This window comes from Tauraco erythrolophus, chromosome 2, assembly GCF_009769465.1.
Source record: "Tauraco erythrolophus isolate bTauEry1 chromosome 2, bTauEry1.pri, whole genome shotgun sequence".
Classification (NCBI taxonomy): domain Eukaryota; kingdom Metazoa; phylum Chordata; class Aves; order Musophagiformes; family Musophagidae; genus Tauraco; species Tauraco erythrolophus.
The window spans coordinates 46,351,037-46,378,881 of NC_141466.1; the positions used below are offsets into that span (position 1 = coordinate 46,351,037).

The window sequence follows — 27,845 nt, forward strand, 5'->3', positions numbered from 1 at the left end:
AAAGAAGCACGGAGAAAAATCAGACTCCTTTTGGATAATCCAGACACATGGAAAGAAAGACTTCATGAAAGGTTACTTGAATTTGCTCCTTGCTACTTATTTTCTCCTTGCTTTCCTTGAAAGCAGTCTTCTCTGTTATAAAATGACTACCAAAAAAGCTTTATTAGTTTAGAAACAGAAATGACTTCAGAATCAAGTATTTAGAACAGTTTTTGCATTCCTAAATATTAAGCATTTAAAGTATTTATAAGTTTTCCTGCTGTTTCATGTCTTATTTGAAATTCTCTCTGATAAAAATGCGCACATAACAGTGTTAAAGGACATCTGACCTCTTCTCTGACTTCTAGTCATGTGATGAAAAAATGCTTTTGAAAATATTTAACACTAGATACAGGAAGCTAAGCTTTTGTCTTCTAAAAATTCCCATCGCTGCCAAAGCTAGTGAAGCTCCTCTGGTGATTACAATGGTGGGAGCACTAAGGCAGAAAAGCTTCCAAGTGCCCGCAAGCATTCTCATTGCCGTGCCTTCTGCATACCTTCTCCAAATCTCTGTTCCTGCCTTTAGAAAACGGGTGGCCCCACTTTCCTTGTCATATTTGTCCTTCCTCTCACAGAACTTAACGTTGGGAAGCTTCATATAAATGCATAATAGACGAGGACAAAGAACAAAATTTGTTTAGTGAGGCAGCCAGCAGGCTTACTGTACTATCCTCCCCTTCCAACATTTAAAGAATGCAACTATCTTCTCTCTTTCCTTTCCCATGTAGCTTGAGAATTACATCCAAGACAGTATGAAGAAAGAAATGGTAGAGATCCAGCAAACTGCAGTGCAGAACCAGACTGCAGTAATGATTGAAATAGGCACAAACTTACTAAATCAAACAGCTGAACAGACCCGCAAATTAACAGATGTTGAAGACACAAGTAAGTAAAGAATTTCACCCTAAAAATACTTCTGCTTCCCAAACACCTACAACTATACACTTAACACAGATTAGTGTTACACTATTCAGTTCAACGATTAGAAGTCAATCACTATAATGAACAGCTCTATGCAGCTTAAGGAAATGTCAGTATTTGGTAACACATAGTTCCATCTCAAGCCCACTGTTGTCACTTGAAAGACTTCCATTACAGCAGGAGTTGAAGTATGTCCAGCAAGACAATCGTTACATTCATCTTCAAAGATCATGTACTTAAAACTACTATATCCGAGCATCAGTTGGGTACTGGTATGCTTTTATACAACCTTTACTGACTATCTGTTGATTATCTATCTCTCACCTCCAGATCTTAGCTAATCAAGAGTTCCTTCAAACTGCCTTTGTTCCATTTACCAAGCTAATTCCTTTTTTTACACCTATTTTTTCTTTGTACTTTTTAAAACTTCTTATCAGGAAAAATGTGTCTTTTTAACGAATGTTTTCACAGATGCTGTAAGTGGGATAATAGTTCATTTCCAGCACAATGCATGTTATTGTTCTTTAATGGGGATAAATTAATCAGAGATGAATCAAGAAAAAGGAATTATGTGGAGGCTACTAGAAAAGTATATTCACACAGAAGTAAATTTGCCTACTGTTCACATTATTCTCTAAATTATTTCAAACAAAAAAGAGGAGTTTAACTTTAATTATTGCTTTAATTGAAAAGCATTAACTACAATAAGACAGTCTGTGAAATAGAATGCAGATTTTAATATGTTATAAGGACAAGTCTAATTAATGTATGTAGAATAGTATGTATTTGTAGTTTTGCTAACACGGCAGGAAAATTCTGATGTACAATTCCCAAAACAAATAATGAATATAACATTTTCTATAACATAAACAGCATGCAAAACTTAAAATCCTTGTTAGACATTTTACTATCTGTAGAATTCAACCAGTGAATTAAATTACATTTTTTAACCTAATCAAGACTTTGTGAACTCTTTGATAAACTGATAGTTCACAGCTCATAGGCGTACTGAATTCAACTTTCTGATTGCATTATTCAGGAGCCCACTGTTTTGAACATGTTGAAAGAATGTATTTATTCATTCACAGTAATGGCTTTATGGAAATTATTCAATTTTCTGCTCAGAGGAAGAAAATCATCACTGTAACTTTCCTCCTCTGCTTGAAATTACTGGTGACTGGGTTAAGGGCTTAATTAACAACATAAGGAAATTAAACCAAACAATTACTCTCTCAAGGACACTTACTTTTGGCAGTAGTTTTCAATTGCACTTAAGTGTGAAATCATGTCCTGAATGACTGTTTAACATGAAGGACATGAGTAATCAATTCTTCCTGCCAAGGAAAGCCAAATTCTGCTGAATTAAAAAAAAGCTGTTCTAAAACAATGAGAAAATATTTCTAGAAAACATGCCTTAAAGTAATGCAATCCGATACAAACCAAAAAGTATCTTCCACATTTCCTAACAGCTGCCTTTCTTCATTTAAAGTTGCAAATATTTAGATAGTAAACCATACATATAGAAAGGTAACATTAAAATGCAAGGAATGAATCAACAAAAGTGTGATTCACATGATAAACACTTTAAAATATAATTTGGGATTAAGGAAAATAGCTAAAAAGGAATTATCTAGCAATTTCAGGACTGGGCCAAGATTTTTGACCAGTAAGAGATATGCAAAGTGCCTTCTTTCTATACCAGATTGAAAAATGAACTCTACTTATTATTCTCTGAACAACAACCATAATAATTCCAGTAATGACATAATATCATAACAGAGGGGAAGGTATAAGGTATGACAGCAAAACTAAAGCACACAGTAACATTGATCAGAAACATAGCATACTAATGAAATATTCCCAATGATATATGGTAGTGTAAGAACAAAATTAGTGCAACTCTGTATATTCTTCTTCATTCTAATTCTATGACAGCATTTCTGCCTAAATTAAGTGTTCAGGAATATTTTTTAAATTACAGGCTTAAGTAGAGATTTGTATGATTTCACAACATAAAGAAATTACAATTTATTTAAAAGAAGTGTCTTGATTTTCAAATATTTTTGTAAATTTTATTTAGGTATTAAACCAGACAACCAGACTTGAACTTCAGCTTTGGAACACTCTCTTTCAACAAACAAACTAGAAAGACAGATTTCAGATCAGACCAACGAGATAACTAAATTACAAGAAAAAAAACAGGTAAGTTTGCCTATCAATCCAATAAAATGCTACATGACCTGCTAATGGTTTTAGAAACAAACGTACGCAAGTAGGAAATTAAGGCCTTGTACAGAGGCTCCTCACCTCAGCTATGCTCATTAAAAAGGTCATATATTATTAAAGGCCTAGAGAATCATGCAGATTTATTCTTCTGGTGTTCTGTTTATATATAATTCTTTGCTATCTAAAGTTCTTCTTTATATGAGGAACTTAAGGTTAAAACTAAAATACTTCTCAGTATCTCACTTGTGGCTAATTCATATTCTCTAGATGTATCCAGATTAAGTTATGGATTATGTAGACTGACTCAAACTAAGCCAGTGCAACCACATCTCTCAAATTTTATTTTCATGTAGTACACAGATATCCTGATAAACAATCATGTCATCACTACATTTTTTTTCTAACCTGGTGAGAAAAGCCAAATATTATTCATATTCAACATTCCTTACTAGTCGATCTTTTGAAATTCAGACCAATATCCAACTATTACTCCTGTCCATTCTTGTACTCAGCTGTTGTCCAAAGGCTCGTACCTTTCTTCAGCTAGTTTCATTTTCATATCACCAGGGTCTTATTTTACTTTTGGCAAGAAACAGTTTACAGAGAAATCTAAAAGCAGCAATAACAGTAAGTTTTCTCCTTCAAAGCCATGTTTTTCAATGAGAACCATATGTGCAAAGTGCTTTTTATTTTAAAAGAATCAGCTTTAAAAAAACAGGAGACATGTTTTGACATTTTTGTTCGCTACTCTACTACATTTATATATGCTCCCTAAAGGTTTTATCTACCAGCATAATAAAAACAAGCATCCTCATCAAATGGAAAGCAAAGTAAATACTGAATTTTAAAATGTCACTTTTTTTTTGTGTTGAACTCAGCAGACTGTAGACTATTCTTGTAAAACCCACGTAAACAAAAAAGCATTATTTCTCACCTAACAAAAGACAATCTGACATCGAGCTAATCTGCTTGAAACATAATTATAAGGTTCAGGATTCTTTTTAGTAACAGTAATGGATTTTAGGTGAACTTCTTCCTTCCGGCCATCCATCTTTTAACATGAGCTTTCTCAGACTCTGCATCTTTCATCAGACTCTGCATCTAATGAAATAATTTTCCTGCCAGTCACCTACTCATGCCAGCTCCAGAACTAGAGATGGATAACACATCTTTGAGAAACTATTTGCATGTTTCCCTGTCTTAGCAGTGTAACATTTCTTTAAGTATATATTTTTATTATAATTACAGGACATTTGAAAAGTTCATAGGTTCATCTTTAAATAAGTTTCATCTTTTAATACGATAAAAACATGAAATCTCTCACTAATATGCCTAACCTGTCAGAGAACGGTATTCAAGTCATAAGTAATGGTTACCTTGGGTCTCCATTTTAAACACCTTGTACTTCTAGCACTACTATACTTTTTTCAAGACCAAACTACATGTTTCCTTTCATAACATTGAATTATCAAACACCCAATTGTTAACACTTCAAAAGTCTGCAATAGAGACTACACTCAATAATGTTGTTTATTAATGTACTAATGGTTATATAATAAATTAAAGCATATAAAACTAAATTCAGCTTTCGTTTAGCTTTCTACTGCATGCATGGCATCAGAGAATGAAGTTGAGTACTTACGAAAAACTAAACTTCTGCAATGGGCTTGATTCTCTTTACATCAGCTCACAATTGCTTTTTGAAAGCCTAACTGTAATCTTTTATTTAGCTTTCTAGAAAAAAGAGTTCTTGAGATGGAAGACAAGCACACACTTCAGCTGAAGTCAATAAAAGATGAAAAAGATCAGCTTCAAGTCCTAGTAGCCAGACAGAATTCTATTATAGAAGAACTGGAAAAGCAGTTAGTTACAGCTACAGTAAACAACTCAGTTCTGCAAAAACAGCAACATGATCTGATGGAGACTGTTCATAACTTGCTTACTATGATATCTACACCAAACTGTAAGTAAAAGCAGACATCTTTATCATTTGAGTGACATTCCCTAGTTTGTGTACATTATTATCTACAAAAGTCTTAACAATCAGTTTCCTCATGCTTCTGCTTCTCAAAATTATGTATTTTTTTGCCTTAAATTCTGCATCTGACTTAACTAACCTATTTTTTATGGAGGGGGGGAGTGGAAACAACCAGAACATTTATGTGGTTTCTTTTCAACATTTTGCTCAACTTCTATGGTTTATATTGGTTTGCCTGCACACTTCTCCAGTGGTTCAACAAAATACAGAGATGCCAAGTATCATCTTACATGGCACTCATTCATCTCACAATACACACTCTCTTGATCTAGGTTAGACTGCATGATGTAGGCCTGTAGCTTTTCTTCCTGGCTCACAAAAGTTCCTTCTGCCACCTCTCATTGGTCTATGCACACAGAGTTGATTAAAGAAAGGTCAAATTAGGGTGGTTATTAAAGGCAAAGGAATCAGCACTGACCCAGTTTTTAGCACCTACGTATGCCCCAGACAACAGAAAGCACCAGCCCAGGGCAGCAGGTACTCCCAAGAGTCCTCCAGTCTTTCACTGAAGCTTTCCTGTTCATCCTAAAAATCCCTCAGCCTAGCAAATTTTATAGGCAATAATCTCACCCCTAGATGCCTGACAGCCCTGCAACAAATCATAGCCACCGATCATAGATTCCAAATTTATGTAGATTCACATGCTCCATAAAAAATCCACACAAACCATAAACTCAAAGTTATGGCTAAACAGGATTTAAACAAATGAACAAATTCCTTACCTTGGATTTCCTGTCTGATATGGAACTTTGACAAATTAAGAAGGAATAGCTGTTCTATATAAAAGAGTAAAGAATCTGACACGTTTGCCAGTAAAGTTCTTAGGGCTGGAAACACACAAGCATGTAGAACCTCTAAAAAAAGGATTTAAAATTAAATACTAGGAAAATTTTAAAATAAATTGTTACAACTGTTGTTACAACTTCAAGGACAGTACAGATGGACCATGCTACATTACTGTAAGTTGGATCACAAAAAAGAAAAAGGGTGTTCGGAAGTCCTCGCTTTCAGTAGTGTCCTAAATAATATGATGTTGTAGATTTTTCTAAACAAAGTAAATCCTCAATTTTTTGCCTGAATAACTGACACTATTCCCTTAAATACCATTACCAAGGCCGTACAAGTTCCTGCTGATATTATCTGCTATGCTAGTGCACAAATAAGTAAACAAGTCAAAGTCATGTTGGCTACAACACTGTTAAACCCAGAGTGGAAAAAATAATGAATGTTTGCCAAAAAGACAAAATTAGCAGGGAAAGCTTCTAAGACAGTATACAAACAATAGAGTGTGGAAAAGCAATTAAAACACTGAACGTGTTATTTTTATATTTAAGGCAAAGCATGTAAATTGATAACAAATAAGCAAGCTAAAACCAACATAATAAGCAATTGTAATATAAGCATATATTTACATGGCACCTAAAACTTTGTACTAACTGTCTGTGCTTGTTAGATTAAATTAAAAAGGAAAATACACAGAACCAACCCCAGAAGGGTCAAATATGAAATATCAGTCAGCTGGCGAAATGCCAGGAAATTCCAACCTCCATAGTTAATAAAGAACTGAACAAAAAGATGAGCTTTAGATTGTTCTGTAAAACAAGAAGGCTTAGGCATATTAAAATGTATTTTTTACACAAATGAATTCCAGAAGGGATGTTTCCTTGGTGTGTTGGGCTGAGCTACCAAGTTTCAGCTTGGTACATACAAAGCTGTTCCTGCTCAGCACAGGGGCAAAAACTTTGTAAGAGTAGTTACTCCAGTCAGCTGTATTATAAAAGATTTCATAATTCTTATGTTAGATTTCACAATTTCAGAGTACCGGCCAAAGGTCATTATTAATATAATCAGTTGATAGTTAAGATATGTTTATAATAGTAGTTAATGTGTGCAGAGGTTGTAATGCATGTAAGAGTGCAGCAAAGGCAATGAATGGAAGCAGAAACTGTTCAACTGAATGAGATGCTAGATCCTAAGTTTTCTTATTCAACATATTAATGTCATCACTTTTCAACCTATCAAGGAACCACGCTCATATCAAAATAGTGCCTCTAAATAATATAAAGTAGCAACACACATAATTAATACCTTGATCTGTCATTTCTTTTAGGACCAGGCATATTTTTCACAAAGCTTTAAGCTGATTACATCATTAATTGCTTCATAGTAACTTTTATTCATCTCCTCTTAACACCTTCAATTTCTATTGTATTTTTAGCAGCTAAGAACAACTTCATAGCTAAAGAGGAGCAAATCAGCTTCAAAGACTGTGCTGAAGCTTTCAAATCTGGACTGACAACGAGTGGAATCTACACCTTAACACTTCCCAATACAGCACAAGAAAAGAAGGTAGGATGACTATAAAGTGCTACCTAGGCATACCGTGTGTTAAAAAGTTAATCTAGCTGGTAAATATGCTATTTTAAAGGCTAGTTAATAGTGACATTTATTACTTGCCCTTTTTTTTTATGAACATTGCATCATTTACAGATCTGAGTATCTCACAGGAAGAAAGTCCTTCAGGTGAAATCTTGGCTCAGTTGAAATGAATGAGCATTTTGTTGCTCACTTCAACATGCCATAATTTCATTCTTTGTTTCCACATCCTTGTCTCTAAACTGGAAAGACATGGTTTTGATGGATGGACCACTCGGTGGATAAGGAATTGGCTGGATGGTCGCACTCAAAGAGTTGTGGTCAATGGTTCAATGTCCACGTGGAGGCCAGTGACGAGTGGTGTTCCTCAGGGGTCAGTACTGGGACCAGTGCTATTTAACATCTTTGTTGGAGACATGGACAGTGGGATCAAGTGCACCCTCAGCAAGTTTGCAGATGACACCAAGTTGTGTGGTGTTGTGGACATGCTGGAGGGAAGGGATGCCATCCAGAGGGAACTTGACAGGCTGGAGAGGTGGGCCTGTGAGAACCTCATGAAGTTCAACAAGGCCAAGTGCAAGGTCCTGCACGTGGGTCAGGGCAACTCCAAGCACAATACAGGCTGGGCGGAGAATGGATTGAGAGGAGCCCTGAGGAAAAGGACTTGGGAGTGCTGGTGGATGAGAAGCTCAACATGAGCCAGCAATCATAGAATCATAGAATGGTTAGGGCTGGAAGGGACCTTCAAAGGTCATCTAGTCCAACCCCGCTGCAAGGAACAGGGATATCTCCAACTAGATCAGGTTGCTCAGGGCCTCGTCCAACCTGGCCTTGAATGTCTCCAGGGATGGAGCATCCAACACCTCTCTGGGCAACCTGTTCCAGTGTTCTACAACTCTCATGGTAAAAAATTTTTTCCTAATATCCAATCTGAATCTACCTCCCTCTATTTTAAAACCATTACCCCTTGTCCTATCACAACTGGCCCTCCTGAATAGCCTCTCCCCATCTTTCCTGTAGGCCCCCTTGAGGTACTAGATGTGCACTTTCTGGGCAATGTGCACTTGCAGCCCAGAAAGCCAACCGTGTCCTGGGCTGCATCCAAAGAAGCGTGGCCAGCAGGTTGAGGGAAGTGATTCTGCCCCTCTACTCTGCTCTCGTGAGACCCCACCTGGAATACTGTGTTCAGCTCTGGAGTCCCCAACACAAGAAGGACATGGAGCTGCTGGAGTGGGTCCAGAGGAGGGCCACAAAAATGATCCAAGGGCTGGAGCACCTCTGCTATGAAGACAGGCTGAGAGAGTTGGGGCTGTTCAGCCTGGAGAAGAGAAGGCTCCAGGGTGATCTTATAGCAGCTTTCCAGTACCTAAAGGGGACCTACAGGAAAGCTGGAGAGGGACTTTTTACAAGGGTGTGTAGTGATAGGACAAGGGGCAAAAGCTTTAAACTGAAAGAGGGGAGATTTCGATCAGATTTTAAAGGAAAAAATTTTTTACATTGAGGGTGGTGAGGCAGTGGAACAGGTTGCCCAGAGAAGTTGTAGATGCCCCATCCCTGGAAGTGTTCAAGGCCAGGTTAGATGAGGCTTTGGGCAACCTGGTGTAGTGGAGGACTTCCCTGCCCATGGCAGGGGGGTTGGAACTAGATGATCTTTAAGGTCCCTTCCAACCCTAACCATTCTATGGTTCTATGATTCTATAATTAACACAGTGAAGGTAATATAGTACTGTAATTTCTTTATAAATCTTAATTCTAACATAATTGCTCTGCATGATCAGCAGTCTCCTGTCCCCTCTAAATTCTTAGTTCCTTGAATTCTTAGTTCCTTAGGCCTTTCAGGTGGCAAAAGGAGGTAAAATCAGGGGCATGAAAGAGTACTCATGGATGTGTAGTCATGTAAGCAATCTATTAATATTGGATACGTGTATGGCTTCCAGTTCTTTGTCATGCAGAGTTTTGAGGACATTTGCGTAACAATTACATTAGCAATTAGGTCAGTGAAACTGTCCCGGGGTAACAGAGAGGACTTTCCTGGAAAATATTGCTCTGAGTTAAATAAAAGGTCAGAGTTTGCAGTGGTTTCACTAGATCAGTTTAAACTCTTCTATGGATATTTTTTTTCCTCTGTGTGTTTAACAAATGAACTTTAATGTCAATTTAAGTTAAAGCAGTACATCACATCGCTATAGAAGAGACCTTGAGCTAAAAATGGCACTCAGTAGATGAAACACTGGATGCCTGACAGAGATGCGCCATCTACTGAAGTAAATAAAATGATTAAGCTTCAGATAGTGTAATTCAGTTAAAACAATCAATAAAATCCAAAAGGGAGAAAAGTCCCAGGTGGACTGTGAGGATAAAGAACTGAAAACTGCAGTGAGCATTCTGAGGAGCAGGACTTGAATGATGAATGTTTGTTTCCAACTTTTCAGACACAGCAGGCTGAGGAGGCTAAGGGATGTTTGAATATAAACAAAAATGCTTAATATATTTCTTAGAAAAACACTAAATAATTTTCTAATGTTTTTATTTTATAATTTCACATTGTAGATGCTTCCTTAAAAAACAGGAAGTATTTTATGGAATTCCTATAGTTCTACTTTATTATATCAGAAATACTTGGGGGAAAAAACCTAACAGAACATGTGCAGAAGCAGAGAAAAGTGGGGGCACATGTGGAAAAGCAATTGGTAAAACTCTGAAAGAGAAAGCATTTTTTTTACCAAGTTTTGACAGCAAAGGTTTAGAAATTAGGTTCACCAGTGACTAGTCTTTGAAGTGCCAGAACTTTGTCTAGCCCACACCAGACTTTGTGATCTTTACCCTTGCAAAGCTCTCAACTAAAGGAAATAAGTAATTTGTTTGGGTAAGATCTATAAAATACAACACATAAAACCTGCAATTTTTGCAGATATCATCTAGAGAAATGATGATATCTGAAGTCTGCTTCTTTTGGAGGGAAAAAAAAAAAAGGCTGGTTTTCCTTTGGAATCATCTAGTCTATATTCAATACATCTGTTTCAAAAGAAAATTAGTTACATAAGATGAAATAAAGTGTTTTATTACACATGACGTAGAATGGTATTTAAATAGCACAGATATCTACAATGACAATTTTAAATTATAAAGAAGAGGTAAGCTACTATAAAGTAACAGATTGCAGCAGTCTTTGTCAGACATCTCAGGAAGAGTTATATTCCTTGAATCTTTTAATTTTACCTGTCCCAAGCATTTACCTTTGGTTTAAATTTTACTATCAAATATGGTATACAGAGCATGCGTATTTTCTAAAAGCAGACACAAGTGCATGCCATATTACAGAATGAAAATTTCTGTCAGACTTTAACACTGCACTGTCAAAGCCATAAATGCTTAGGCAATTTATATGATCTGAGAAGCCAAAGTAACACACATTTCTACAAAACTAAAGTCTACCAAAATATTCTATCCCTGAAACAAAAGTACAATCGCAAATTTCCTAGACTGTAAAATATTAAATGCTTTACATTTGAATATGGAGGCTTAAAACACTTAACAAAAATACCCATTTTGGTAATTGACTAGGTAAAAAAAAGTAGTTAAAATGTAATAATTTAATTAAATTAGTAATTCATTTCGCAGTATTAAAGAATTTTAATCTTGTTCTGCCCACTTCAGATAGAATGAAAAAGACGCTTAAAAAGACAGCAAAGATTTTATTTACTATACGACATGAAAGAGATTAAAAAGTTTTAATCTGATGCAGATTTTTTATACAAATACAAATAGAAGAGTTGTCAAGGGAAGTGAAGGTTTAGGGATAATCAACACGTTACACCGTTTTCAACTGTTTATGATGGGGATGGCCACTCGGACCAGGAAACAGAATGACCTTTTTTATTTGCCAAAAGTGCTGCACTGCTGTTTATGTTTTTGTCTTTTCCTCTTGTAACACCTTCTGATCTCCCAACAGGCTTATAAACAACTTCTGTGCAATCAGTAAGTGATCCCACTTTTCTAATTTGTCTCCTATCATAACACAAGACTAAAGAATTGCATATGAGAGCTGAGAGGAAAACAATTATTTCATTCCATTAATATTTCCAAGCTTTCAAGTTTTCCTGTTGTGCACCAGGACAAAAGCTAAGTCCTTTTAAAAACACTGAGGAAAAAAAGCAAAAGATTGATGACACAAGGGAAAATGGCAGAGGTAAACCCATGAAAAGTTGATAGTTCAGTTACCTGAACCAATTAACGTCCTGGTGTTAACCGGGCAGAATCGTTGAACCTGTATGACCCCAATATATCAGCTCAACCATCACCACAACTATTACCAACATATTACCCCAAATCTGAAAATAGTGCCTGAGCTCTTCCCCATTTCCACCCCGGTGAGCTGAATTTTCATCACAGAACCGACACACATTCCAAGCCAAGGCCTTTTTTTAACCAAAACTTTCTTGCAGAAAGTGATTTGGTCAAGTTTGAACTTCACAAAAAAAAAAAAAAAAGTTTTGCATTACTTTCCCAGAAAGGGATCATGTAGACAACTAGCTATTCATTTGAAAAGGGGCCCATGCTGTGGACCTTACGTCTAAAATACACATACACAAATTGTTTCCAACCCCAAGCATTAAAAAAGAGCCTATGTGTAACTTTTCCAATATGGTAACTGGTCAGATGAGGGTTTTTTTGGTGAATTTTAGAAGTCTTGTCACCTGTCTTTCATTGGTAACTGGTATTAAGTCAAACTACATTGTAAACCATGTGCGTAGTTATTTTTTCCGGAGCAAGGAAACTAAGACCACAATTCTTACCTAGTCACATCTCTAGGAGCTAGAGATAGCACAATACAGAATCACTGAACATCACGACTCAAAATTGTTCAGACAACAGCCAAAAGTGATGCAAAGGGAAACTGCACAGATACGGCAACTGCACCTGCTTTGGTATAAAAACTGCAGTGCATCTTCATCCTGATAACTCAGTCACAGCCTTACCCTTCAGAAAGAAGGTCTGAAAACACTTACACCTCAAATATCCTAATGTGCAAGAAGAAAGAAGAAAAATTACTTGCTCTGGAAGTCAACTTCCTAGACAGCAAAGACATCAAATTGACTGCTGACAGCTTATACGCTTATAATTTTTGGAAAGGGGACTACTTCTGGTTACACATAGCTTACAGCATTTTCAAAAATATAGTGCTGACCTTTAGCTGAGGGTGAAAAATATAAACAGCTGACCTTAGCTTGCACAGTGCTACAGCTGCTAGAACTGTAAGTACCGAAGCAGTTCACAAGATAAATCAAATATTCCCCCTGCCAATTTGTTGTAATTTGAGAGGCTAATCTCTTTATTCTTTTTGGCATCTGTTTGAAGACTCCTGCTGCCTGCCTAATCTTGGTATCTATTTTTGCTAGTTTTATAAAATGTTACATTTCTTCCTCTTGAATATAAACCCTAGGCTAGGCTGAAAGGTCAGAAGAGTTCTGTTCTACAGAAAGCCTCATAAGCATATCATTTTACTGGAGAATGAAGATTTTTTTTAAAAAAGAGGTTATAGTCTAAATAAATGCTTCCTCTCCTGTCATCTTTCACATACATTATGAAGAAATTGTTCCCTCTGCACACTGACACTGCAATTTATTGTGTTTATTTTAAACTAAGCAAATCCTTTCCTTAATCTTCATTTTACTGAATAGCCTATCTCCATCCTTAAAATTACTTATGAATATACATCATTCACTTCAGTATTTTTAGTAAAAAGTAATAAAAATAGATCAACTTATTTCATTAATTTCCTTTATGTAATCTTTACTGCCATTTTTCTTCATTGACTTTATTCTTTCCCAAATTAACAATCAATCAAGTATGTATGTAAATTTGAAGTTCCTTGTTTTACAGTAAGTATTTTCATCTTGTTTAGTCAGAGAATTGATTTCTAGGGAAATGATCTGGAAGGCAAAGGAATGATTTCATGAGCAAAGCTGCATATGTGAATCCTCGAAAGGCAGGGTTCTGGTTGCCAGTCCAGCCTGAAAGCAAAACATTTCACTGCATGATGCTTATTTAATGGGTGGTAAAAAGAATTTTCACCTATTAGCTAGTTCAAGGGAGCAAGTGTGCAACCATGAAGTACAGCAGTTAGAAATCATACACTGAAATTTCAAACAACAATAATCTTCTCATCTTTTAAAATAGTTACTCTGACACTAGAAGGAGACAATGTAACCAGTACACTGCCTTTGCCTGTGCCACACTTTACACCCAAGAAAGAAAAGACTTCCCTTTCCAAGGCCATAAACTGGCATCTTTTAGAAGCACTACCAGATGACTGACATGAAATTTTTTGGCTTGGAAAAATTATACTCCCAAATTTACATAAAATTTATAAAATCGTTATTGGTAAGAAAAATCTACATGAGATTTTTATGGCCTTCACTTTTTCAATTTCTTATTATGTGCTTCAGTTCCTACTAAATTGCTTCTCCCTTTGGGAACAAATTTGCAGTACCGAAGCATTTATCCCAAAGAGTCTATTAGTGTCTATAAAAGCTACTTGTCTTACCTTTCACATACAAAAAGGATACTGGCTGTAACAGGAATATTTTATGTAAGACATTCCAAGCCATTCACTGTTTGAGAATATGTTAATCTCATTAGAACTAAATAAAGTGCTGTTTAAAGGCATTTATATCTTCAAAGTAATAATTCTAGCTGAATTGAAATTTAGACCTCAAGGAAATTGTATGTAACATTCAAAAACATCAATTAACGTCTACAATAGCAATATTTGACTGCACCAGTGGCCCATGTAAATTAATACCCAGCCCCTCTCTCTGAGTAGTAAAATCTACATGTTTCAGAGAAGGGTGAAACAGTTCTATTCCCAATCTGGCTGCTTTACTGTCCTTTTAGTGGGGTAAAGCTTCAGAGTAAACTACTTTCTCTATAACCAATGATACTTGACCGCTATCAAATAAGCATTTTAACTCACAGAGATGCTTAATAAAAGTATCTGCATCTGCTTTAGCCTATCCCTAGTATCCCTCTTCACAGCCTCCTGTGGAAATTAATTTTCATGTATGCATTACACATCACAAGTTAGCTTTCTTAAACACATTGATCAGCTTTTACAATACCTTATCTTCAGCCCTTTAATTATAAAAATTAAAACTCCTTATTTTTACTAAATTTAATTTATATACTATTATCATATCTGTACCAGTCATTAAATATCGAAGTTAGTAGAAACAAACAAAAAACAGGCTTCAAGGTACAAGGAATTGCATACAGCAGTACAGATTAAAAGTTGCTGCTTTCAATTAAATTCTGTTCACATGACATACTTTAACAAGTAATCACTAATCTAACTCTTTTTCTTCTTTACCTTTCCTAAAAATTTCCAGTTGAATGTCTCACGATTCTCTGATCTTGAACAAAGACTCTAGAAACAACCTTAAAATACAGTGTCTGCTTTGGATTTCCAGTGTGTTACAGCCTATTGAAACATTAGTATGTTTAACATTTGCAGCTCTAAGGGCTTCTTTCCCTTCAAAAGTCCAATGCCTTTGAACAGTGTATATGCCACTGCTTGCATCGTAATTACGCTACTTGATTTATATAAATATATGTGTGTGTGTCTGTAACATATGTACAATACACAAACGCAAAAATACATGAATACCCTAAAAGAGCCAACTATTTTGAAAACTTAGTAAGGAGCACACCTTACTTCCTAAAATGACACAAAATACTTCGACAAGATAGAAGTAAATTGACTTCTGTGAAGTCATACTTTTTCAATTAATTTTTAGGATGTCGTTAACAGTTCAAAGAACTCAAATCTGCTAACACTGATTAAGACAATCTCCCATAGAAAAGGATGAAAAAGACTTTCGGCTTTCGGTGTCATTCAGTCATGATTTGGGGCATTTATAGGCATACTGTGACAAGCAGCAGTAATAAGTTAGGTAAGAAGGAAGACCACTAAGAGATTTTTTTACACAAAGAAGGAAACATCCAAATTCATAATGAAACTCTTAGGTCTAGGTATTTTTATTTTTTTAATTCATCTGTACAGATGAAATATCCTATCAAAGTGTAAGAAGCCAAATCTTGGCACCACTACTGTAAATGGGAAAATGCAACTTCACTTCATTGATGAAAGATCTAGAATACAGGCTAGAAGTTAATGTAGTTTAATACTCAAAGTGTAACTTCATGAAGATGCCTTGGCAGAAAGTGGTTAAAAAAAAAATTAAACTTCCAAATGAGAGAGCGTAGAGCATTAACTGTGGACTCACCAAACAGGAATATTTGTACAAGAAATTTAAGATTTTTCTTAAAGTTAGCATTGGTACTACCATGCAATTTAAATAGGTACTTATTGCAGTTTGACTTCAATTATATTGATTTACACCAGCTTAGCTCCACTGACTTCACATATGTACATCTAAGTTCTGCTACTTTCAGAAAAGCAGAATTAGGTGCAATTTTAAATCCTTTCTCAAGAAAAATGGTCCTAAATATTCCCATATTCACAACATTTTCTTGTTAATCTATCCCCTAATTCTCCCAAACATCAGTCAAAAATTCTAAATTTTCAAAATAATTTTTTCCATCAGCATCTTCCCAGTGTCTTGGCACCTCCAGTAAATACCTTTTTATCTCTGACACTGCAGCAAACATACATCAGGATTCTATTTAACTCAGTCACTTTCTATTTTAACCTAGAAGGAGACTGACTGAAAAGTCACCTATGAACTTGAATTTTACTAGGAATTTAACTAGGATGCATTTATTGGGTATTCTAAAACTGAGTTCAGTGAACTGCCTATTACATGCCAATCCTTTCAAATGTTTAGCAATAACTTGGTAAAATCAAAGATGATTAATGAATATTTGAAAACATCTTATAGTCATTATGTTTTTGTTCTAGAATATATTTGTTGCAGTCTGTATATATAACAACATAGCTTCAAGATTGAACTTTCAGGTAATAATAGTTCTACATTTAGACTTAATTTTTGGGTCAGACCATCTGCAAAGCTATTGGACAATGACAGTGGAAATAAAAACGTATTTCAGATTGCGCACTGCCTGAATTTAACTCTGATAAACCATGGGAAATTTGAATGGATCTCTCACAAAAAAAGCTGGAGAAGTGAAAACATCTTTCAGGAGAAATATTTCATCAAGAAACTCACAAAAATATCAATGCAAGAGAGAGGTATAGAATCAGAAGCTACATGCATTTTTGTCTTCCTTTAACACCAGCTACCAGCTATTTTTAAGGTGTCTTTTGTATTCTGTTAAGAGTGATATAAACTGGGGAATCACATTTATTTGTGGACAACCACAACTGATTCATATGAAAGTTATGAAAACCAGCATTTTTAGGTTAATACCCTTTTGCACTTGTACGCTTTAAAACATGCCACTATATAGAATTCTGCAAAGTATATACTTTGTATTTTTGTTTTCCCATAACTGCATGCACTTACGCTGTTAAATGTTTATTCTGGTAGGCCTACTGTGACATGGAGACTGGTGGAGGAGGTTGGACCGTTATTCAGAGACGTGAAGATGGCAGCGTGGACTTTCACCGGACATGGAAAGAGTACAAGATGGTAAACAATGGTTTTTGAAGCCTTAGTATTAGTTATTATTATTTGAAATCTGATATAATAAAGTTATATTAATAGCATCCTTAGAAGGTAAGCAGGGAGAAGCTGTCTTTGTCCTTAGATGTTCATTTAGGAAATGCCAGAGTAGTATAAGGTGTTGGCCTAAGTTTGTTCTTTAATCAACTGTTCAATATGTCCACATTTTTTGAGTTATTTATTTTTGTGTTTCTAGTGGCAACAGTAGAAACTGCTCCAAATCTACTAAGTAATATTGATTCACTATTTCAGATTTCTGAGTTTATCTTTGCTGAAAATAACTTTTTGAAATATATAACCCTCCAGACACAGTGAAATTCTTAGCTGACATATTGAAAACTATTAAACTTAAAAAATTGATAAAATGATTTTTTCAAACTCAAAGGAAAAAACAAAACTAAACTATTTAAATATACAACTTGAATTACAGGGATTTGGTGATCCTGCTGGGGAGTACTGGCTGGGAAATGAGTTTGTTTCTCAACTGACTAATCAGAAGCGTTACGTTCTTAAAATACACCTGAAAGACTGGGAAGGAAATGAGGCATATTCATTGTATGACCATTTCTCTCTAGCAAATGAAGAACTAAAATACAGGTAAGCAAGAAAATCAGATCTGAATAAAAAAAATCTGATAGTAATCAGTCTAGACTGTGTAGATGCATGACCTTATTTCATACAAATTATTTTGAGTGAACTGAAAAAACATCATAATGTTTGCTCCATTTTTCACCTATTGCTTTAAACAGTCTTAATAATAAATTGTTTCCCAATGAAGACAATGTATATTTTACTAGTGCACACTGGATGAGTTTAACACACAAGATGCACAAAGATGAAGACATGGTATAGTGTGGTATGATCTAGGATACGCTTGCCAATATAGCAGATGGCAGAGCACAATATTCAAGACAATAGGAACCTGTCTGCTGTTGCTATCAAGTCCTGATTCCAGACAATAAATACATTTCTGGAAGGCGGATGACTAAGATGAACAGTACTGCAAGGAGATTTTCCACTTCAGTCAGTGGCCAGTAGGAGCTGTTCTGTTGTCATGAAGAGAACACTGCGGTACTGCTACCTTCTCCTTCCATGATCCATTGGCTTGGATTCTCAAAGAATAATGCTTCTACCTGTGCAAATGAAGCTAATAGCAAATGTCCAGTCTCACTCTCTACAAACTTGTCAATTTAAACACCAGATTTTAATGGACCTATTACTGATGCTCCCATCATTCCATAAAATGTAAAGCTTACCAATGTCTTCTTACGTATTTGGGTAAAATAGGAAATGGCATACATTTAAAAGAAATACTTCATATATAAATAAATATTTTCATAGTAGTGTGCATTTTCAATAGTATCATAGTGTTATTCATTTTGAAACAGTATCAGTCACAGCTGAAATATATGGGCTGTTCATACGTCATTCTCCAGGCTCTCTGTAAATGCAGTTGGTATTGTTTGATTGGTTACACAGAAACTAGAGACTCTACAGTATAACAGATGCTTTCCTACTAAATATTCCAGGAAATGTTTCTTTATAAGCATCTTACAGATTCATGGAGCTTAAGGTGACTGGACAGAAAAATTGCCTAAATTTAGATTAATCTCTCCAAGATTTCTAGCAACTATTTGTTGTAAACAAAGTCAGTCTGACACTCAAGAGAACTGATGCTGTTGCTTCAACTCAAGTCTTTTATGCAAAGCAATCCAAAACTATCCATCTCCTTCCCTCAAAATGTTAGGTCTTAATGCCTTAGTGGTATACAGTTGTCTCAACTCCAAAGCAAATATTTTTTCATCTGGAAACAGTCAGAATCTACAGCAGAGATTTTTTTAAAGTAATGCTTTAAAATACTTATAAAGGCAACCTTTGAAAAATGGGTCATTACCCTTGACAACTTACAATATTAAAAAATAATTACTGAAAACTAAGATGGTTGTCTGTAAATAGATACTTTATTTTAAAAAGCAACCAAACATGGAATGCATCATAGAACGCAGTAGATTAAAGAATATATTGAACATTATGAAAAAGAAAAAAACTAAGAAAGTATTCAATTAAGAGCAACTTTCATTACATAAAAACATTTATATGTTTTAGAACCTGAAAAGATTATGAGTTGGGTCATAAAAGTGAAATTTTACAGATTCATAGAAAAACTGAGATCAGAATGGACTTCATCTGAGTCAAATTTCCTGATCTGAAAGCTATGAGATCAGCCCAGGTTGCTCAGGGCTTTAACCAGTTGGGTTTTGATAAAGGTCTCCAAAGGTGGATACTACACAACTTGTTCCTATTTGTCTGCCCTCATGGTGAAAAAAGTTTTCCTGATATCCAGTCAGAACCTCTCATTTCAATTTACATCCACTACCTCTCATCTTCTGTTATCCTAACAGAACAGTTAGTTATCCCAGCCTAGTCAGGGGAGGTTCAGGTTGGATGTTAGAAAGAATTTCTTCTCTGAAAGGGTTGTCAGCCACTGGAATAGGCTGCCCAGGGAGGTGGTTGAGTCCCCATCCCTGGATGTGTTTAAGAAAAGGGTGGATGAACTGCTTAGGGACATGGTTTAATGGGGGATTAGGGACAGTTGGACTGGATGATCTCTAAGGTCTTTTCCAACCCAGAAATTGTATGATTCTAAGCTGTACTTTCAGAAATTGAATAGTAATAATAATAAATAATACTCTGCTTACATTAGACTTCAGATGACATTTGAAAATCAAACCTAGGCACATACATTGTACTTGGAACCTTTAATACCATTTATGTTAGAAATTGGCTTACAGAATTTTGAACTCACCTTAAAAACCCAGAATGTTTAACTTTTTGAAAGAGATTTTTGAGAAAATCTATAATGAACTGATATTTCGAAATGTAAATGAGTAACAATTCATTCATTCTTAATATTGTCAAATAGGGACTATGAAATAGGTTAAAATAATCTGTTAAACTACCAAAGACAGCTTCTAGCATAAGCAGAGAATTAGATGCAAGATTAAGATGGAACTAGGGACAAAGTTAGTTCTCCTCAGAGTCAGATCTCCTCCTTAAAAAAATAGAATACCTCTGAGAAGGATGACCTATTTGATACAGAAACGCAGTCACCAGGGAGATACTGTGGGAACAGAGAGTTTAAGACCTTCCAATTCAACGTAACACAGTAATAGCAGTGTAATCGCCTCCCCAGTTCAGTGTCCTGTGTCTCGCCCCACTGAGATTGCATCTGTACCTGTGTAAGCAGATCCAAACAGTTGCAGCCTCACTGAAAGCTTACCTTGCCAGGGAACTGAAGCAAACAAATATCTGTTTTGTTTCATATCTTTATCAATTATCTGGATACGGGGATCGAGTGCCCTCAGTAAGTTTGCAGACGACACCAAGTTGAGTGGGAGTGATCTGCCTGAGGGTAGGAAGGCTCTACAGAGGGATCTGAAAGCCAATTGTATGAGGTTCAACAAGGCTCAGTGCTGGGTCTTGCACTTGGGTCACAACAACCCTATGCAACGCTACAGGCTTGGGGAAGAATGGTGGAAAGCTGCCTGGCAGAAAAGGACCTTGGCGTGTGGGTGGTCCACAGTTGGCTGAATAGGAGCCAGCAGTGTGCCCAGGTGGCCAAAAAAGCCAATAGCATCCTGGTTTATATCAGAAACAGCACAGCCAGCAGGACTAGGGACATGATTGTCCCCCTGTACTCAGCACTGGTGAGGCCACACCTTGAATCCTGTGTTCAGTTTTGGGCTCCTCACTACAAGAAAGACATTGAGGTGCTGAAGTGTGTCCAAAGAAGGGCAGCAAAGCTGGTGAAGGGTCTAGAGCACAAGTCTTATGAGGAGTGGCTGAGGGAACTGGTGTTGTTTAGCCTGGAGAAAAGGAGGCTGAGAGGGGACTTTATTGCTCTCTACAACTACCTGAAAGGAGGGTGTAAGTGGGTGTTGGTCTCTTCTCCCAAGTAACAAGCAACAGGACAAGAAGAACTGCCTCAAGTTGCACCAGAGGAGGTTTAGACTGGATAATAGGAAAAATTTCTTCACTGAAAGGGTTGTCAGGCATTGGAACAGGCTGCCCATAGAAGTGGTAGAGTCACCATCTCTAGAGGTATTCAAAAGACATTTAGATGTGGTGCTTACGGACATGGTTTAGTGGTGGTCTTGGAAGCGCTGGTTAACGGTTGGACTTGACGATCTTAAGGGTCTTTTCCAACCTAAATGATTCTATGATTTAACAGTAATAAATCTATGAAGGATATGAAAAGGAAGAGTAATTAGGAAAGGGAAATATTGAGAAACTTAATTGGCAATTAGTAGTTCAGGTAATGCTATTATCTCTCATAGATGCAAAGTTGTAATGTTACATTGCCATGTTGTGCTAACAGCAAAATAAGAATGAAAAGAGTTTTGGTTGAAGCTTTTGAACTTGGTTAAAAAAAATAATTGCACACAATGTACTTACAGTATTAAGAAGTGCATGATACATATGAAAAATTCCAGGAGTTATTAACTATCTGCTTTCATTTTCTTCTAATATGACACAAAAAATCCAGTAATCTCTACATATGTGGAGGCTGTCAATTAGAATATTGTGCTGACCATTTCCGCTCATATAAAAATGTTATGCTACAAAACAGCTTACAACAGTACACGGGCCAGAAGAGAACTGAACTATTTGAACAGGATATTTATTGCAAACTATTCCATCATTATTTTGCAGATCAACTGCTGTTAACTTCCATGTAATAACTGTTTTTCCATTCCTCACTCCTACAGGATCTACCTTAAAGGGCTTACTGGGACAGCAGGCAAAATAAGTAGTATAAGCCAACCAGGAAATGATTTTAGCACAAAGGATGCAGACAATGACAAATGTATTTGCAAATGTTCACAAATGCTAACAGGAGGTAGGAATGTTTTTTTGTTTCTCAGTCTTCCTATTTTTATTGGCACTGAAATTGTCTGAGATAAATAGTGATAATTTTGACAGTAAATTTTGATGAAGAAGTCCAAAACTCACAGATAGAAACGCTAGTGCAGTGACTCCAAATTAAGTATTTTATCATTGGAAAAGGTTAGTTAAAGTAAAACAAGAGAAATTAAAACTGGAGAAAAAACTCCAGTCTCTCAAGTTGGGGTACAGGGAAGTCTGTAATTGTGGTACTAACCAGAGCAACAGTAGATTCTTCCAAGAAATGAGATAACATAGTTGCAGAGATCAAAACACGCCTAAAAAACCCTTGTTTTAAAGATTCAGTTGGCCAGTGAAAGGGCTCTGGATTCTTTAGGCACAAACCTGTTCCCTAACTGTCCAGAGTAGAAGAAAGCCCCAAAAGCTGCTGTATACTGTACATGCCGCAGAAGGGTACAAATATTTAATTCCATATTTCAATATAATTATGAAATAGCAATACATAAATTTAAGATACACCACATACATGAGGTATCTACATTTTTCTAATGATCATTCACTAGTTATTGGAGTTTTAGGTGCTATTTTTATCTTGAACCACACAAGGCATTCTATAATTTGTCAATCTAGAATTCCACGTTTTGAAATGTAAACAACTGCTTTGTAAATTTGACTTCTCTTTGTGTTATCTCTTAAGCAATGGTTTGTTTCCCTATAGCACAAGTTGCAAGACAAAAGACAACTTCAGTTTATCCAAAAGGATAATTGGATTACTGCCCTGCAAAACAGAACACACACATTATCGCCATCATAGCAGAAGTACAAAAATATTATCCCATTAATAAAAACAAATTTTCCTTATGACCCACTAATGGGTCAAGACCACAAGGATAGAAAATAAGTTTGGGCTGCTTTTTTCTCCTTTTCCTTCTTACCAAGTTTCAGCACAGAGATTTTGAACTAAGCTGCACAGAGAACAGAAACAGATAACTGAATTAATGCTTAATTAAGAAAGAAGTTTAAATCTATAAAGAACAGGAATTTACCAAAGGGCAGATAAGACCAAAGAAGACTCAATATCATTATAGTTCAAATCAAGTTCTGCCCTGAGACTGTCAACAATAATGTTTGATATTGATAATAAATTAAGCTTGACTGAAGGTCTTCCCTTCTCAATTTTAAACTAGTATGTATTACATAAGCTTCAAGAATATGTAGTGAATACTTAAACACAATTAGTTTGAGGGACATACTATATACTGACAATTCCAAGTTGTAAGAAGGAAAACCTGGTTTTAGGTTTCTCTTTCATTTCAGGACAACAGTGTATCCTTATATACTATTACGAAAATTACCTGTGCTGACATTTTCATCTGCTGATGTTTTTGTTTGTTTTCTGCCTTGCAGGATGGTGGTTTGATGCATGTGGTCCTTCTAACCTCAATGGAATGTATTATCCATTACGACAGAACAACAACAAGTTCAACGGTATCAAGTGGTACTACTGGAAAGGCTCCGGATACTCTCTCAAAGCCACGACTATGATGATTCGACCAGCAGATTTCTAAATGCTTTTGCATTATGTGAATTATGTATTGTATAGTCTTCAAAGACTTCATTTGCTGAGCATATAAACACACATCTGCAACTTGTCTCGTTTTCAAGCCCAGAAAACATGTGCTAGTGTTCTGAAGGGATCAGTTCAGTACAATTCCCGAATTGCAATAGCCTTGATCAGCTAAAGCTCATATTATTCAACCAGACACAAAGTCTAAAGCTTCAACCTGGTATAACAGTCATTTGGCCAAACTGAATTGAATAAAAAGAACATCCAAGAAACTGTCAGACAACTTAAGGACTCTGTTTTACTGATCGTTTATGTTATGTATGTGTTAGTAAATAACTGGAACTGTGAAAAATACCTAAAATAGTTTTAGAAATATGCATTTTGCCTCATCACTGAACTTTAAACATTAGTCTAACATAAAACACTTAACTAGATCTAGAACTATTTATCTCTGTGTCATGTTTGCCTTTTATGTACATAAAAAAATACCGTCCTGTAATTAGCTCAATACTGTAGTTAAAGAATACATTCTTTCCTCCCATAGTCTCCTAAACAACTTCTTACAATTATTCAGGGATTTTTTCCAATAGCCTGTATTACTTTATTTAACAGAGGACAAATAGCATTTAAGTACTTTGCATTTATTCTTGGGAAATACTGTGTACAAATCACCATTTCTTTCAGTTCGTACTTACTACAGTCACTATCTTTAAGTTACAAAAATCCCTGCAAGTTACAATATAGTATATGTTTCTTTATATTTTTATGAAGATTGCACTTTTTCTTTCCTTGTCATTTACCTGTAAAATAAATGATCAGTATTTGATAAACCGAGACAACGGCATTAACACCAAATGTCCAGTTGTCTATGACAATTAGTTATCACCTGGTGCTGTAGTACATCTATACGTTCTGTAAAAAATAACCTAACTGAAAAACGTATGCATGTTCTTTGATACAATTAAATTTATGCTCATAAGTTGATACAAATTACTACGTTTTAAAAACATGAAAAAAAAATCTGTAAGTTATCAAAAGTCATACTTTTGGGTTTTTTTTCAGTAAGGTTAGGACTTCTCCCTAGAAATTCTCTGTAGGTAGGCCCTCAATGTATGACACAACGTGAATAAATTACTCTACTGGGTGATTTTTGCTTTTAAATTTTTTTTTTATTACTATATGATTTGAAATTGTGTACTGTACACTGCAGTTCAGATTGAGAAGATATTTTTTCATAAATCACATGAAATAATTTTGTGCAGATTTTTCTCCAAATTAAGTTTTAATTTTCATGCTTAGTCTTTGTCTTAAGGTAATAATTTTGTAAATTTTTAATTTCAGCAGATGACTGAATTAGGTACAAGACAAGAACATATCTCATGCGAAAACAAAACCAAAACCCCAGACACAACATTTCTGGACAGGCTTACTTAACAAAAAGTATTGTATCTTAAAACAGTAACTGATTTTGACAAAGATGGAAGAAAACTCTTGGTTTCCTACTGAGTACCCCACCATTCACACCACTACCATTCTTCCCTGAAAATGTGTCAGCATCACTAAAGAGTAGCAGAGACAAAAAATACTTCTATTACTTCATGATGAATGTAAATTAACAGTCATCATTTGAAGAGTTGCATAAAATAATCTGACTGTATTAAAGATTACTGTTTAAGTATAGCAAACTTGTAAAGATAAACCTATCCTAAACCGAAAAAATACTTCAAAAAATTGCCTTCATGAATTTCTAAGAACTATCTTAAAGTACAAGTCTATCAGAGGGCCACCAAGCTAGTAAAGGGGCTATACATGCCATGAAGCACACGGCATGCCATGAAGCACACGGCATGCCATGAAGCACACGGCATGCCATGAAGCACACGGCATGCCATGAGAGGCCAAGAGCGCTGACCTTTTTCAGTCTGGAGAAGAGAAGGGGAAGGGCAGACCTTACTGCTGTCTACAACCACCTGATCAAGGACACAAAGACAGAGCCAGACCCTTCTTGGAGGTGCACTGCAATGAGACACAAGACAGGGACAAGAGGCAACAAACAAAAGCTGGGATTGGAGAAATTCGATTTTCTTTTTAACTTATTTACTACCATGAGGGTGGACTGGAACAAGTTCCTTGGAGCAGAATGTTGAACTAGACAATCTTCAGAAGTCCCTTCTAATCTAAAATATTTTATGATTCTATGAAACTTAATAGAAATGTTGAGTCTAGATTACTGTACTGCTTCACTGCATTTAATCAGACAACTAAAGAAAATACTCCCAATATTTGAGATAGTAAGCATATCCAGTCCAATAATCAAAAAAAAAAAAAAAAAGCTTCTTAACCATGATAGGATCTGGCACAGTTTGAATGCTCAATCTGATAAAGGAAAATAGCGCTAACTTCTGGTTGGCATTAATCTTCATTATTTCAGTAAGAAAACACTGTTTAATTAAATTAAATGCAAAATTAAATATTGTATGGCTAGTTTCAATTTGCTGAAAAAGTCTTTATAAAGCTTAATGCTTTTTGATGACTATTCTGGAAAAGTGATCAAAGATATTGATGTACACATTGAACAGAGCAATTGTTTAATGAGACTTTCATTTTTTGAGAAACGAATAATTTATCAACATGAATGGAAAATTTTAGAGTGAATAACTTTTTAAATTACATTTTATCTAAATGAGATTGCATGGATAAAACTGCAAACACCAAAGGGAAGTGAGAGGAGGACATTTTGGAAGGAATGCAATAATAGGAAAAAGAAGGCTGTAACAATTGTTTTGGACTTGGTACAAACAATTAAAACTTAACAGCAAGATGACCCCTTCTTTTAATTCCTTCCTATAATCAAATAAACAGGATATAAAACTAGAATGCACTTCCATTTTCTCTAAATACTTCTTAGGAAGAAGAAAAGAAATAACAACAAAAGGAATATAAACAGCATTCATGCTCAAATGATATTGTATCTTTAAAAAGAAGATATCTGTTACAGTAAGAAACCAGAATGACTCAAGAAGGGAATGACTGGAAAGGTGATGGAAATAACACCTTGGACACTGACTTTGCTCCTCTGCAAGAGGAGCACACTGCAAATAGAAGCAATTCAGGTTCTCAGTACAACCATAACCTCCCCCAATTTTATCTTCTCACCATTTCTCAAGCCCTCCTTACTTTGCTTTAGGAATAAAAACTGTAAACAGAATCTAAAAAGCAACCTCAGCAGGAATCACTTCCAAAGAATGCTATGTAAGTTGTTAACTGATAGCATACTTGGTTATTAAGCAAGGTAGTCTGAGAAGAAACAGAAAACTCAAGACAGCTTAATCTTAAGTTCTTCGTTGTGTGGTTTTTTTCATATAAATATAGAAAAGGAGGAAAAAAAGAACATGCTTCTTATTTATTTTTCATATTAAGTTTTACCATTCATCATGTATTTGCTATATAAAAAAATCTACTTATTCCTTTTAGAAAAAATACTGCATTATAATAGATTATTAATTTCTTTGGGCTTATTTCAGAATAGCTGCTACAGTTTCCCTACACTTTAAGAACATACAACTTCAGAAATAAAGTCTTCATCTTGAAGATGTAAATTTACATAAATTATAGATTTAGAAAGAATGTTAAAAATAAGTTCTTACAAGTTAATAAAATGATATTAAAAATAAAGTTCAAACCCCATTAAATGTTCTTTCTTCAAAGCCTGTAAGAAACTTTGAGAAAGAAGTAGCAGATGATAATATATTTAACTAACTGCTACAATATAAGAGAAATTGTGAAACCTTTTTTGACAAAACTATTAGAATGATTGACTAGTAATGGGCTAGAATTCTACTTGTTCTAAAACTGAAACAAAATTACTGTTTAATCAATTACAACACATGAAGTGCAGATACACTTGGGTCTGCACAGATATACCAAGCCCCTACATAAACATTTTTGCACTAGTTCACAATTGAGTACTAAGAATGATCATTAAAGGCAGGATAAATGCTTCATTTTACCTACTTAGCAGTTTTAGAAGCCCACAGTAATTTTTTATTGCCAAAGTCATTTCTGGACTGAAAATATTGAGTCCTTGATCTGAATAATCTTTCCGTTAGGTGATAACATGCCTCTGCAG

The 27,845-nt window shown here is 35.4% G+C and overlaps 2 protein-coding genes across 2 annotated transcripts in view; one reads left to right on the plus strand and one right to left on the minus strand.

Annotated features, from left to right (window-relative positions):
- ANGPT2 (angiopoietin 2) overlaps positions 1-23,717 on the plus strand; it is a 47,548-nt gene extending 23,831 nt beyond the window's left edge. The window contains 9 exon segments of the mRNA XM_086608336.1: positions 768-921; positions 3,039-3,071; positions 3,074-3,158; positions 4,914-5,149; positions 7,443-7,573; positions 17,110-17,211; positions 17,675-17,841; positions 22,014-22,144; positions 23,557-23,717. Of these exon segments, the coding sequence (XP_086464462.1) occupies positions 768-921; positions 3,039-3,071; positions 3,074-3,158; positions 4,914-5,149; positions 7,443-7,573; positions 17,110-17,211; positions 17,675-17,841; positions 22,014-22,144; positions 23,557-23,717 (1,200 nt within the window).
- The window catches only part of MCPH1 (microcephalin 1), a 135,349-nt gene that overhangs the window by 62,877 nt on the left and 44,627 nt on the right, over positions 1-27,845 (minus strand). The window lies entirely within an intron of this gene.